The sequence below is a fragment of the Arvicanthis niloticus genome, chromosome 28 (assembly GCF_011762505.2).
Source record: "Arvicanthis niloticus isolate mArvNil1 chromosome 28, mArvNil1.pat.X, whole genome shotgun sequence".
Taxonomy (NCBI): domain Eukaryota; kingdom Metazoa; phylum Chordata; class Mammalia; order Rodentia; family Muridae; genus Arvicanthis; species Arvicanthis niloticus.
The window spans coordinates 3408542-3421718 of NC_133436.1; the positions used below are offsets into that span (position 1 = coordinate 3408542).

General features: G+C 45.2%; 1 protein-coding gene and 1 pseudogene across 1 annotated transcript; one reads left to right on the forward strand and one right to left on the reverse strand.

Moving 5' to 3' along the window:
• The first annotated feature begins 1304 nt into the window (after positions 1-1304).
• LOC143439944 (sperm motility kinase Y-like) lies at positions 1305-2837 on the forward strand. The gene has a single exon (XM_076926520.1). The coding sequence runs from the start codon at positions 1305-1307 to the stop codon at positions 2835-2837; it is 1533 nt and encodes a 510-aa protein (XP_076782635.1).
• Positions 2838-5855: 3018 nt separating this feature from the next.
• LOC143439945 (sperm motility kinase Y pseudogene) lies at positions 5856-7391 on the reverse strand (annotated as a pseudogene).
• Between the last annotated feature and the right edge of the window lie 5786 nt (positions 7392-13177).

Here is a 13177-nt window from a genome sequence, read left to right on the forward strand (position 1 = left end):
GCTCCTGTGTGTGTGTCAGTGTATATAGGAGTGTGTGAATTACAGGTGTGTGTGTGTGAGTGTGTGTGTGTGTGTGAGTGTGTGTGTGTGTGTGCGTGCGCACGCACGCACGCACACGCATGTGTGTATAACTTTACTTTTGTATATTTTTTCGTCTCCATCCCTCTTGGTTCTCTATTCCCTGCATCTTGGTGCAAGAGAGGTGTAGAGGCCAGAAATCATCCGAGTTGCTGTTCCTAAGGTAGGCCATCAACCTTATTTTCCAGACAGGCTCACTCACTGGCCTGAAGCTGGCTAAGTATTTGGGCTGGCTGACCAGTTCCCAAGGATTCGATATGCCAACCCCATAATCTCAGATTAAAGGCCTAGGTAAATGGCTAGCAGTTAATATTGACAGATTTACTTTGGTATGAGTTCAAGAGATGGAGTTAGGCCTTGTATTGTCAAGGTCACCGGCTGTTTTCTTATTGTTGGTTTTTTGATTTTTATTTATGCTTTACTTGGATGGCTGCTTCTGAGTTATCATTGATGTTTTTATTTTGTCATAGAGTATTTTATTGTTTTGATTATTTAATTTTGTGTTTTATGCTGCTTCAGTTTCCCTCCATTTTCAATGTATTTTTGGTTTCCAATTTTTACATTATTCTTCTCAATTTATTCATTAGAAGTTATCATTGGATTATAAATTGTACATAGATATTCTTTGAGACACTGCCTTACCGGCCTTGGTTTCAGGTTCAAAATTCTGTGACATTTAACTGTCTTATTAGTTATGATTGTTTAATTTTAATTTTCAATATTTTGCTCTGGAGAGTTGTGGTTTTGTTCTGGATGAATAAGTCCTGAATTAGGAGTTTCGCCTGAAGTGCTGGGCTTTTATATTTCTTTGTTTTGTCTTATTCTAATTCATTCTCCTCACATTTATTTCATATGATTTTTTCTTCGATCAGCATGCATTCATAATATTGGTCAGCTGTGGCTCTCCCACTCCCACTGTCTTCTGACTAGGTTTTTTAGTTACCTCATCTGTGTTCAGAATGTGTGGGCTATTGGGCTTTCTATTTTGGGGTTTGGTATTTGGTTGGATGTTACTTAAGATTTTTGACTCTAGGTTTTTCCCCATATCTTTTTCACAATTTTTATTCTAATTTTCTAGCTTTTACTTCCTTTATTTCAAGCACATTTACTTTATTTATTTTTAGGTAGCACAGGTAGTAATCTTAGCTTCTGTTTTCCTACATCTTTTTCATTGTTTTGATTCTATTCTTTCTATGTTATTTTTAGGTCACATGAGGAGTGACACAATGCCTACACATAGAGAGGATGTGTTACCACCCACCAGCCCCCAAGACAGTATCTCTGAGGAGGGAAGCTTCCACTCGCAATACAAAGTCTTGAGGACCATCGGGCAGGGAAGTAACGGCAAGGTCCTCCTGGCCCGCCACCGGCTCACAGGTACACACGTGGCCATCAAAGTTCTTGTGAAGAACAATCAGTTGTTCCAGCCAGCCATGATGGAGGCCCATATAATGAGAAAGATCAACCACCCCAACATCATCTCACTGCTCCAAGTGATTGAGACCAAAACAACTGTATACCTCATCATGGAGTTGGTTGAAGGCCAAGAACTTTACCAATACATCAAACAGTCTGGCTACATAGAGGAGGACAAGGCCCGGGAAATATTTAAGCAAATCATATCAGCCGTGAGCTACTGCCATGCACATGGTATAGTTCACAGGGACCTGAAGCCAGATAACATCATGCTAGATTACAAAGGAAAAGTCAAAATCATCGACTTTGGTCTTAGTACCCAAGTGGAACCTGGGCAGATGCTGGACCGGCCCTGTGGTGCTTACTCTTTTGGTGCCCCTGAACTCTTCCTCGGAGAAATTTATGACGGAACAAAAAACGACATATGGACCTTAGGAGTGGTCTTATATTATATGGTAGTCGGTAAGGTCCCATTTGACTCTCTCATTATCCAAGAACTGCAAAGACAGGTTGTGACAGGTGTGTACCCTGCCCCCTGTGGGGTGTCAGAAGAGCTGGAGGATCTGATTAGCTGCTTATTGACGGTCAACCCCAGCTATAGGCCAACAGTCATGGATGTAATGATGCACCCGTGGTTCAAGGAAGACTGGAAGGCATTCCCCAATCCCTATGAAGAACTGATCCTCATCAGGCCAGACCATGCAATTGTGGAAGCAATGCAATCTATTGGGTTCCAAGCCAAAGATATCATAGAGTCACTAATTAAAAGAAAATATAACTGTACCATGGCTTCCTATTTCTTGCTGCAAGGGCAGGCTCTCCAGGGGCATGGCTGCTCAGCCCAGGCTCAGCCAGTGAGTCCAGTTACGGCCCCATTCCCTACCCTTGAGACTGCTGCTGCTTTCCATTTAGGACTACGCAGGAGTGGAAGCGCTCCCATCCTTGGCACATTGACCTCATCATTGTACAAAGCTCAAGAGTCTGCCTATGCCCAGGAGGCTATTCAAAGAAGAGGCCGAAGATCCACTGGGCCTGGTCTTCTCTTCACACCACTTCGGATGACACGACCACAGGACCAACACAACATCCGTGCCATGAGTGTCCCTTGCATTCATTCAACAACAATCATCAGTGAAAGGAGCAGCAGCAATGAGAATAGAGAAGAAAACCTACTCTCGCACAGCTCCTCAGCAGAGGATAAGCCCATCTCCAGCTCTGGCAGGCCCAGAGGCTTCAAGGGATGGACCAAGAGGATAGGAAATGCCATGAGGAAGCTTTTTTGCTGCTTTCAACCAAGAAACAAACCTCGCCTGGGGCAGAAGAGAGTCTCCCCTCAGAAGTGAGGCACAGGGAGAGAGTCCAGAGAAAAAGCAGCAGGCAGGGCTCAGGGATCCTTGTGCTTTGCTTTTCCCTGTTTGCTCTTTGTTGGTCACTCCTCTCAGGTTTCCCATTTCCCCACATTTCTTACCTTTTGCCTTCTATAATACGTTACAAGTCTTCTTCAACTCCTAGCCTTCTCCCTCTTCTGGACTTCTCCTCTTCCCAGCAGGGACTTAATATTACTGATGTGTACCCCACTCTGTAGTGTTGTCTTGATGACCTCATCCCGTCTCCATCTCCCCCTAAAGCCAATAGCTCCCACAGGGCGAGGACTAGAGGGCCATGTGCTCATGGACTCTTTTAGGAGCTCCGGGCCCCAGCACATGTGCCCGCCAATCACAAGCCCCGCAGAACAGATTCTTCCATTTTCAAAAGTAACATCACATTCCAGTAAGCCTCAAAACTAATAACCAGCATTGTCACTGAATAAGTATCAACAGCATAGTTTGCTGGTTATTAAGGATGGTCAGATTCTTGCATGCATGCATAGTTTTGCATACTGATTATCCTTTTCTTCCTAAGACCTAGTGATGCATACAATTTTATAGGAAATATTTCTAAATGATTTCTTTCAAAGATTTTGAATTGGACTTGGAAAAAAAGACATAAAATATTAAGGAAAGTCAAAGCGCCATGTGGTCTTCTGAGATTTCTGCCTCATTATTTCTTTTGCTTAGAATAAATTATCTTGTCTATTTTACAATGTCATCTGGAAATTCTGTCACATCCTAGTACACACAGGAGGTGTTTTAAACACATGGCCTGGGAAAAGAAACAGCAGCATAAGGTACAACAGCAACTGCAGTAGCAGCAAATGCAACAGTAGAAAAACAAGGAGAAGAAGGAGGGGAGGAAGAGAAGCAAGAGAAGGAGGAGAAAGAGGAGGAGGAGGAGAAGGAGAAGAAAAAGGAGGCAGAGGAGGAAGTCCCATGTAGCAAAATCAGCCCATAAAAGCTCCAGACACCATGAGGGACAGGGAAACCCATGAATGAGGGAGAAAGATCCAACACACAACCCTGTGCGGACCAGGGAAGCCAAGGGTCCAGGTAAGTTGTAAGGTAGGTGTACACTATGCTGCCTGAAGTAATTTATAGTGACGTGGAGGTTCCATGTACCTCTGCACCAGGAGCCTCCCACATACAATTCCTGCTGTCACCTTTCCCTGCCCTCCCCAGGTGTCCTCCCTGTCCCTCTGGTTGAAGAGCCCCAGCTGTCACCCTGCTTACCTGCACCAACAGCCATAGTTGTTCCCAGGTAGGCAGTAGCACCAGGATGTCCTTGATTCCTGAGTTCATCTTATGGTCCTGTCTGTTGTTTCTGTTGATTACCACACAAATGCTGTCCCAAAGCCAGGTTTTGTCTTCTGCATTGTGGAGAAAACAGTGAATTAAGACTGGACACTTCTGAGCCTCCCACTCACGGGTGTCACTGTAGTAATTGTATGATGTCCTCCCTGATTATCTGTGCAGAGGAGGTGCTATCATATGGAGCTGCACTGTCTGTGCTTTTTCTATCCAGACAGAGGCTGGGAAAGACCAGGAACTCAGTGGCTGAGCAGGGGGTAAGTGTCAGCGCCATAGTGCTGAGTGTGTGGAGACTGCTAGAATGCAGGCAAGGGATGCCACCAGTCTCAGGCAGGATGCAAGGTCAGGAGCACTCTGTGCCCTGGGGGAAGGTGATGGGACCCTGACTCCTATGAAATGCTCCTTTAAATCTATTACATTATCAGCTTCGAGAAGGTGTTCCTAATTAGGAACATACCATGGTATTCTTCTGCCATGTAGTTCTAGCTCCCAAAAATGAACCCCTCAGAAACACGGATATGTCTTCTATGATTGTTAATATTCAGTTACATCATTTTCATCATTAGTTGTAAGCATGATATCTGGCTCCAGATGTAATAGTCAGTCAGCAGTTCTCATAGGAACAGTGAATCAGGCAGTCAGGTCCTTCTCCTTCTTTCTCCTTCTCCTTCTCCTTCTCTTCTTCTTTTGTTTCTTCTTCCTCTTCTTCTTTTCTTCTCCTTCTCTTTCTCCTTTTTCTTCTTCTCCTCCTCCTCCTCCTCTTTCTCCTCCTTCTCTTGCTTCTCTTCCTCCCCTCCTTCTTCTCCTTGTTTTTCTACTGTTGCATTTGCTGCTACTGCAGTTGCTGTTGTACCTTATGCTGCTGTTTCTTTTCCCAGGCCATGTGTTTAAAACACCTCCTGTGTGTACTAGGATGTGACAGAATTTCCAGATGACATTGTAAAATAGACAAGATAATTTATTCTAAGCAAAAGAAATAATGAGGCAGAAATCTCAGAAGACCACATGGCGCTTTGACTTTCCTTAATATTTTATGTCTTTTTTTCCAAGTCCAATTCAAAATCTTTGAAAGAAATCATTTAGAAATATTTCCTATAAAATTGTATGCATCACTAGGTCTTAGGAAGAAAAGGATAATCAGTATGCAAAACTATGCATGCATGCAAGAATCTGACCATCCTTAATAACCAGCAAACTATGCTGTTGATACTTATTCAGTGACAATGCTGGTTATTAGTTTTGAGGCTTACTGGAATGTGATGTTACTTTTGAAAATGGAAGAATCTGTTCTGCGGGGCTTGTGATTGGCGGGCACATGTGCTGGGGCCCGGAGCTCCTAAAAGAGTCCATGAGCACATGGCCCTCTAGTCCTCGCCCTGTGGGAGCTATTGGCTTTAGGGGGAGATGGAGACGGGATGAGGTCATCAAGACAACACTACAGAGTGGGGTACACATCAGTAATATTAAGTCCCTGCTGGGAAGAGGAGAAGTCCAGAAGAGGGAGAAGGCTAGGAGTTGAAGAAGACTTGTAACGTATTATAGAAGGCAAAAGGTAAGAAATGTGGGGAAATGGGAAACCTGAGAGGAGTGACCAACAAAGAGCAAACAGGGAAAAGCAAAGCACAAGGATCCCTGAGCCCTGCCTGCTGCTTTTTCTCTGGACTCTCTCCCTGTGCCTCACTTCTGAGGGGAGACTCTCTTCTGCCCCAGGCGAGGTTTGTTTCTTGGTTGAAAGCAGCAAAAAAGCTTCCTCATGGCATTTCCTATCCTCTTGGTCCATCCCTTGAAGCCTCTGGGCCTGCCAGAGCTGGAGATGGGCTTATCCTCTGCTGAGGAGCTGTGCGAGAGTAGGTTTTCTTCTCTATTCTCATTGCTGCTGCTCCTTTCACTGATGATTGTTGTTGAATGAATGCAAGGGACACTCATGGCACGGATGTTGTGTTGGTCCTGTGGTCGTGTCATCCGAAGTGGTGTGAAGAGAAGACCAGGCCCAGTGGATCTTCGGCCTCTTCTTTGAATAGCCTCCTGGGCATAGGCAGACTCTTGAGCTTTGTACAATGATGAGGTCAATGTGCCAAGGATGGGAGCGCTTCCACTCCTGCGTAGTCCTAAATGGAAAGCAGCAGCAGTCTCAAGGGTAGGGAATGGGGCCGTAACTGGACTCACTGGCTGAGCCTGGGCTGAGCAGCCATGCCCCTGGAGAGCCTGCCCTTGCAGCAAGAAATAGGAAGCCATGGTACAGTTATATTTTCTTTTAATTAGTGACTCTATGATATCTTTGGCTTGGAACCCAATAGATTGCATTGCTTCCACAATTGCATGGTCTGGCCTGATGAGGATCAGTTCTTCATAGGGATTGGGGAATGCCTTCCAGTCTTCCTTGAACCACGGGTGCGTCATTACGTCCATGACTGTTGGCCTATAGCTGGGGTTGACCGTCAATAAGCAGCTAATCAGATCCTCCAGCTCTTCTGACACCCCACAGGGGGCAGGGTACACACCTGTCACAACCTGTCTTTGCAGTTCTTGGATAATGAGAGAGTCAAATGGGACCTTACCGACTACCATATAATATAAGACCACTCCTAAGGTCCATATGTCGTTTTTTGTTCCGTCATAAATTTCTCCGAGGAAGAGTTCAGGGGCACCAAAAGAGTAAGCACCACAGGGCCGGTCCAGCATCTGCCCAGGTTCCACTTGGGTACTAAGACCAAAGTCGATGATTTTGACTTTTCCTTTGTAATCTAGCATGATGTTATCTGGCTTCAGGTCCCTGTGAACTATACCATGTGCATGGCAGTAGCTCACGGCTGATATGATTTGCTTAAATATTTCCCGGGCCTCGTCCTCCTCTATGTAGCCAGACTGTTTGATGTATTGGTAAAGTTCTTGGCCTTCAACCAACTCCATGATGAGGTATACAGTTGTTTTGGTCTCAATCACTTGGAGCAGTGAGATGATGTTGGGGTGGTTGATCTTTCTCATTATATGGGCCTCCATCATGGCTGGCTGGAACAACTGATTGTTCTTCACAAGAACTTTGATGGCCACGTGTGTACCTGTGAGCCGGTGGCGGGCCAGGAGGACCTTGCCGTTACTTCCCTGCCCAATGGTCCTCAAGACTTTGTATTGCGAGTGGAAGCTTCCCTCCTCAAAGATACTGTCTTGGGGGCTGGTGGGTGGTAACACATCCTCTCTATGTGTAGGCATTGTGTCACTCCTCATGTGACCTAAAAATAACATAGAAAGAATAGAATCAAAACAATGAAATAGATGTAGAAAAACAGAAACTAAAATAACTACCTGTGCCGGGAACTCTAGGTCATGCTGAGTGGAGGACTCAATAGGAAAGGCTCTGGGCAGACACCTGAATGGTGTCCATTAATTCAAAATTCAGTTGGAAGAAGTGACATGCTTGGCTCAGCTGTCAGCCTTGTGCCCTCTTCAGGTCTCCAGGTGATCTCGGAGCCTGTCACCGTTGCTCAGAGAGAATCCTCAGTTCTCCGTGGCAGACAGAAACCCTGGTGTCTTTCCTTGCATTATCCTGACCATTCATTCCCTGAGTTTGTGAGACCCCTGGAGTGGATGGAGATGTGTGGAAAAGCTGGATGGTGGGATCGAACCCTTCTCATGAGAAGTGTCCCCACACTAGGAGACTGCACTGTCTGAGAAAACACTTATTCTCAGACTCAGCAAGCTTTATTTTGTGTGTAGCTTCTTGCACCAGTATGTAGCTGCGTCTACTGCACCTGAGACCCCTCTTCCTTTCAGGCTTTTATAGGCCCATCACTAGAGTGCACCTGGCCTTGCTACCCATGGCCTCCTGTGACCCCTCCCTGGTTATCCATTTCCTAGGTGTGGCTGCCCAGCTCTCAAATTCTAATGGGTGGACAGCTCCCCCCTTTATGGATGTTGAGCATCAGGTAAGGAGACAAAGGTCACAGAACACATGACTTGGTCTTGGTCATAACACGGGCTTTGGTCTTGTACAGTAGATCCCAGGTACCTGAGCTGAGCACCACATGATGTCAGAAGACTCATTCCCCCATGGCTTCAAAGCAAGTGTGCCTGTGTGTTAATATATGGACATTCTCTATGTGTAAATTATATATGTATAGGCCTGGATTTCTTTGAGTGCATTGAGAGGAGGTGTGGAGTGGAGCCCTCTGTGAGTTTATTGTATCTAGTGAGCTGTGTGTGGTTGGATTGGTTTGTAGGTGTGTTGTGTAGGTGTGTATGTATCAGTGTGTGTAGGAGTGAGTGTCTGTTTACAGATGGGCTTGTGTGTGTCAGTGTATGTAGGAGTGTGTGAGTTTACAGTTTTGTGTGTGTGAGAAGAAAAAGAAGAAGAGGAAGAGGAGGAAGAAGAAGAAGCAGAAGAAGCAGACGCAGATGAAGAAGGAGGAGGAGGAGGAGAAGGAGGAGAAGAAGGAGAGGAAAAGGAAGAGGAAAAAGAAGACGCAGATGCAGACAGAAAAGCAGAAGAAGCAGAAAAAGAAGCAGAAGAAGCAGAAGCAGCAGCAGCAGCAGCAGCAGCAGAAGAAGAAGAAGAAGAAGAAGAAGAAGAAGAAGAAGAAGAAGAAGAAGAAGAAGAAGAAGAAGACGCAGAAGCAGAAACAGAAACAGAAGAAGCAGAAGAGGCAGAGGCAGAAGAAGCAGAGGCAGAGGAGGAGGAAGAGGAGGGGGAGGAGGAGAAACAGAGGAAAAGGAAGAGAAAAAAAGACAGATGCAGACAGAAAAAGCAGAAGAAGCAGAAAAAGAAGCAGAAGAAGCAGAGGCAGAACAGTGGAGGAGGAGAAGAAGGAGGAGGAGGACGCAGATGCAGATGCAGATGCAGACACAGAAGAAGCAGAAGAAGCAGAAGAGGCAGAGGAGAAGGAAGAAGAAGGAGAAGCAGGAGAGGCAGAGGCAGAAGCAGCAGAAGCAGATGAAGAAGAAGAAGAAGAAGAAGAAGAAGAAGAAGAAGAAGAAGAAGAAGAAGAAGAAGAAGAAGAAGAAGAAGAAGAAGAAGGAAGATGCAGAAGAAGAAACAGAAGCAGAAGAAGCAGAAGCAGTGGAGGCAGAGGCAGGCAGATTTCTGAGTTCGAGGCCAGCCTGGTCTACAGAGTGAGTTCCAGGACAGCCAGGACTACATGGAGAAACCCTGTCTCAAAAAACAAAAAAAAAAAAAAAGAAAAAGAAGAAGAAGAAGAAGAAGAAGAAGAAGAAGAAGAAGAAGAAGAAGAAGAAGAAGAAGAAGAAGAAGAAGAAGAAGAAGCAGAAGCAGAAGCAGAAGCAGAAGCAGAAGCAGACACAGAAAAAGAAGAAGAAGGAGGAGGAGGAGGAGGAGGAGGAGGAGGAAGATGCAGAAGAAGATGCAGAAGACACAGAAGCAGAAGAAGCAGAAGGAGAAGCAGTGGAGGCAGAGACAGGCGGATTTCTGAGTTTGAGGCCAGCTTGGTCTACAGAGTGAGTTCCAGGACAGCCAGGACTACATGGAGAAACCCTGTCTCGGAAAACAAAACAAAACAAAACAAAACAAAACAAAAAAAGCAGAAGCAGCAGAAGCAGAAGCAGAAGCAGAAGCAGAAGCAGAAGCAGAAGCAGAAGAAGCAGAAGAAGCAGAAGAAGCAGAAGAAGCAGAAGAAGCAGAAGAAGAAGAAGAAGAAGAAGAAGAAGAAGAAGAAGAAGAAGAAGAAGAAAGAAGAAGAAGAAGCAGACACAGAAAAAGAAGCAGAAGAAGCAGAAGCAGAAGAAGCAGAGGTGGAGGCAGAGAAGGAGGAGGAAGAAGAAGAAGAAGAAGAGGAAGAAGAAGGAGGAGGAGGAGGAAGGAGGAAGAGGAGGAGGATGCAGAAGAAGATGCAGAAGAAGATGCAGAAGAAACAGAAGCAGAAGAAGCAGAAGCAGTGGAGGCAGAGGCAGGTGGATTTCTGAGTTCGAGGCCAGCCTGGTCTACAGAGTGAGTTCCAGAACAGCCAGGGCTACATGGAGAAACCCTGTCTCGAAAAACGAAGAAGAAAAGAAGAAGAAGAAGAAGAAGAAGAAGAAGAAGAAGAAGAAGAAGAAGAAGAAGAAGAAGAAGAAGAAGAAGAAGCAGAAGCAGAAGCAGAAGCAGAAGCAGAAGCAGAAGCAGAAGCAGAAGCAGAAGCAGAAGCAAGATGATGCAGAAGAAGATGCAGAAGAAGATGCAGAAGACACAGAAGCAGAAGAAGCAGAAGGAGAAGCAGTGGAGGCAGAGACAGGCAGATTTCTGAGTTTGAGGCCAGCCTGGTCTACAGAGTGGGTTCCAGGACAGCCAGGACTACACAGAGAAACCCTGTCTTGAAAAAAAAAAAAAAAAGCAGAAGCAGAAGAAGAAGCAGACACAGAAAAAGAAGCAGAAGAAGCAGAAGCAGAAGAAGCAGAAGCAGAAGAAGCAGAGGTGGAGGCAGAGAAGGAGGAGGAGGAGGAGGAAGACAAGAAAGAAGAAGGAGGAGGAGGAGGAGGAAGATGAAGAAGAAGATGCAGAAGAAACAGAAGCAGAAGAAGCATAAGCAGTGGAGGCAGAGGCAGGCGGATTTCTGAGTTCGAGGCCAGCCTGGTCTACAGAGTGGGTTCCAGGACAGCCAGGACTACACAGAGAAACCCTGTCTCAAAAAACAAAAAAAAAAAAAAAAAAAAAAAAAAAGCAGAAGCAGAAGAAGCAGCAGACACAGAAAAAGAAGCAGAAGAAGCAGAAGCAGAAGAAGCAGAAGCAGAAGAAGCAGAGGTGGAGGCAGAGAAGGAGGAGGAGGAGGAAGACGAGGAAGAAGAAGAAGAAGGAGGAGGAGGAGGAGGAGGAGGAGGAGGAGGAAGATGAAGAAGAAGATGCAGAAGAAACAGAAGCAGAAGAAGCAGAAGCAGTGGAGGCAGAGGCAGGCGGATTTCTGAGTTCGAGGCCAGCCTGGTCTACAGAGTGAGTTCCAGGACAGCCAGGACTACATGGAGAAACCCTGTCAAAAAAAACCAAAAAAAAAAAAAAAAAAAAAAAAAGCAGAAGCAGAAGAAGAAGCAGACACAGAAAAAGAAGCAGAAGAAGATGCAAAAGAAGCAGAAGCAGAAGAAGCAGAGGTGGAGAAGGAGGAGGAGGAAGAAGAAGAAGAAGAAGAAGAAGAAGAAGAAGAAGAAGAAGAAGAAGAAGAAGAAGAAGAAGAAGAAGAAGAAGAAGAAGAAGAAGAAGAAGAAGCAGAAGCAGAAGCAGAAGCAGAAGCAGAAGCAGAAGCAGAAGCAGAAGCAGAAGCAGAAGCAGAAGCAGAAGCAGAAGCAGAAGCAGAAGCAGAAGCAGAAGCAAGATGATGCAGAAGAAGATGCAGAAGACACAGAAGCAGAAGAAGCAGAAGGAGAAGCAGTGGAGGCAGAGACAGGCAGATTTCTGAGTTTGAGGCCAGCCTGGTCTACAGAGTGGGTTCCAGGACAGCCAGGACTACACAGAGAAACCCTGTCTTTAAAAAAAAAAAAAAAAAGCAGAAGCAGAAGAAGAAGCAGACACAGAAAAAGAAGCAGAAGAAGCAGAAGCAGAAGAAGCAGAAGCAGAAGAAGCAGAGGTGGAGGAGGCAGAGAAGGAGGAGGAGGAGGAGGAAGACAAGAAAGAAGAAGGAGGAGGAGGAAGATGAAGAAGAAGATGCAGAAGAAACAGAAGCAGAAGAAGCATAAGCAGTGGAGGCAGAGGCAGGCAGATTTCTGAGTTCGAGGCCAGCCTGGTCTACAGAGTGGGTTCCAGGACAGCCAGGACTACACAGAGAAACCCTGTCTCAAAAAACAAAAAAAAAAAAAAAAAAAAAAAAAGCAGAAGCAGAAGAAGAAGCAGACACAGAAAAAGAAGCAGAAGAAGCAGAATCAGAAGAAGCAGAGGTGGAGGCAGAGAAGGAGGAGGAGGAGGAAGACGAGGAAGAAGAAGAAGGAGGAGGAGGAGGAGGAGGAGGAGGAGGAGGAAGATGAAGAAGAAGATGCAGAAGAAACAGAAGCAGAAGAAGCAGAAGCAGTGGAGGCAGAGGCAGGCGGATTTCTGAGTTCGAGGCCAGCCTGGTCTACAGAGTGAGTTCCAGGACAGCCAGGACTACATGGAGAAACCCTGTCTCAAAAAACCAAAAAAAAAAAAAAAAAAAAAAAAAAAAAAAAAAAAAAAAAGCAGAAGCAGAAGAAGAAGCAGACACAGAAAAAGAAGCAGAAGAAGATGCAAAAGAAGCAGAAGCAGAAGAAGCAGAAGCAGAAGAAGCAGAGGTGGAGAAGGAGGAGGAGGAAGAAGAAGAAGAAGAAGAAGAAGAAGAAGAAGAAGAAGAAGAAGAAGAAGAAGAAGAAGAAGAAGAAGAAGAAGAAGAAGAAGAAGAAGAAGAAGAAGAAGAAGAAGAAGAAGAAGAAGAAGAAGAAGAAGAAGAAGAAGAAGAAGAAGAAGAAGAAGAAGAAGAAGAAGAAGAAGAAGAAGAAGAAGAAGAAGAAGAAGAAGAAGAAGAAGCAGAAGCAGAAGCAGAAGCAGAAGCAGAAGCAGAAGCAGAAGCAGAAGCAGAAGCAGAAGCAGAAGCAGAAGCAGAAGCAGAAGCAGAAGAAGCAGAAGGAGAAGCAGTGGAGGCAGAGACAGGTGGATTTCTGAGTTCGAGGCCAGCCTGGTCTACAGAGTGAGTTCCAGGACAGCCAGGGCTACATGGAGAAACCGTGTCTCGAAAAACAAAAACAAAAACAAAAAAAAAGCAGAAGCAGAAAGCAGAAGAAGAGGATGAAGAAGAAGAAAAGAAGAAGAAAGAAGGAAAGAAAGAACCTTACCCCCATGATTCACTGTCCCTATGAGAACTGCTGACTGACTATTACATCTGGAGCCAGATATCATGCTGACAACTAATGATGAAAATGATTTAACTGAATATTAACACTCATAGAAGACATATCCATGTTCCTGAGGGATTCATCCCTGGTTGATAGAACTACAAGGTAGGAGCAACACCATGGTATGTTCTTAATCAGGAACACCTTCTCCAAGCTGATAGTGTAATAGGTCTGAAGGAGCATTT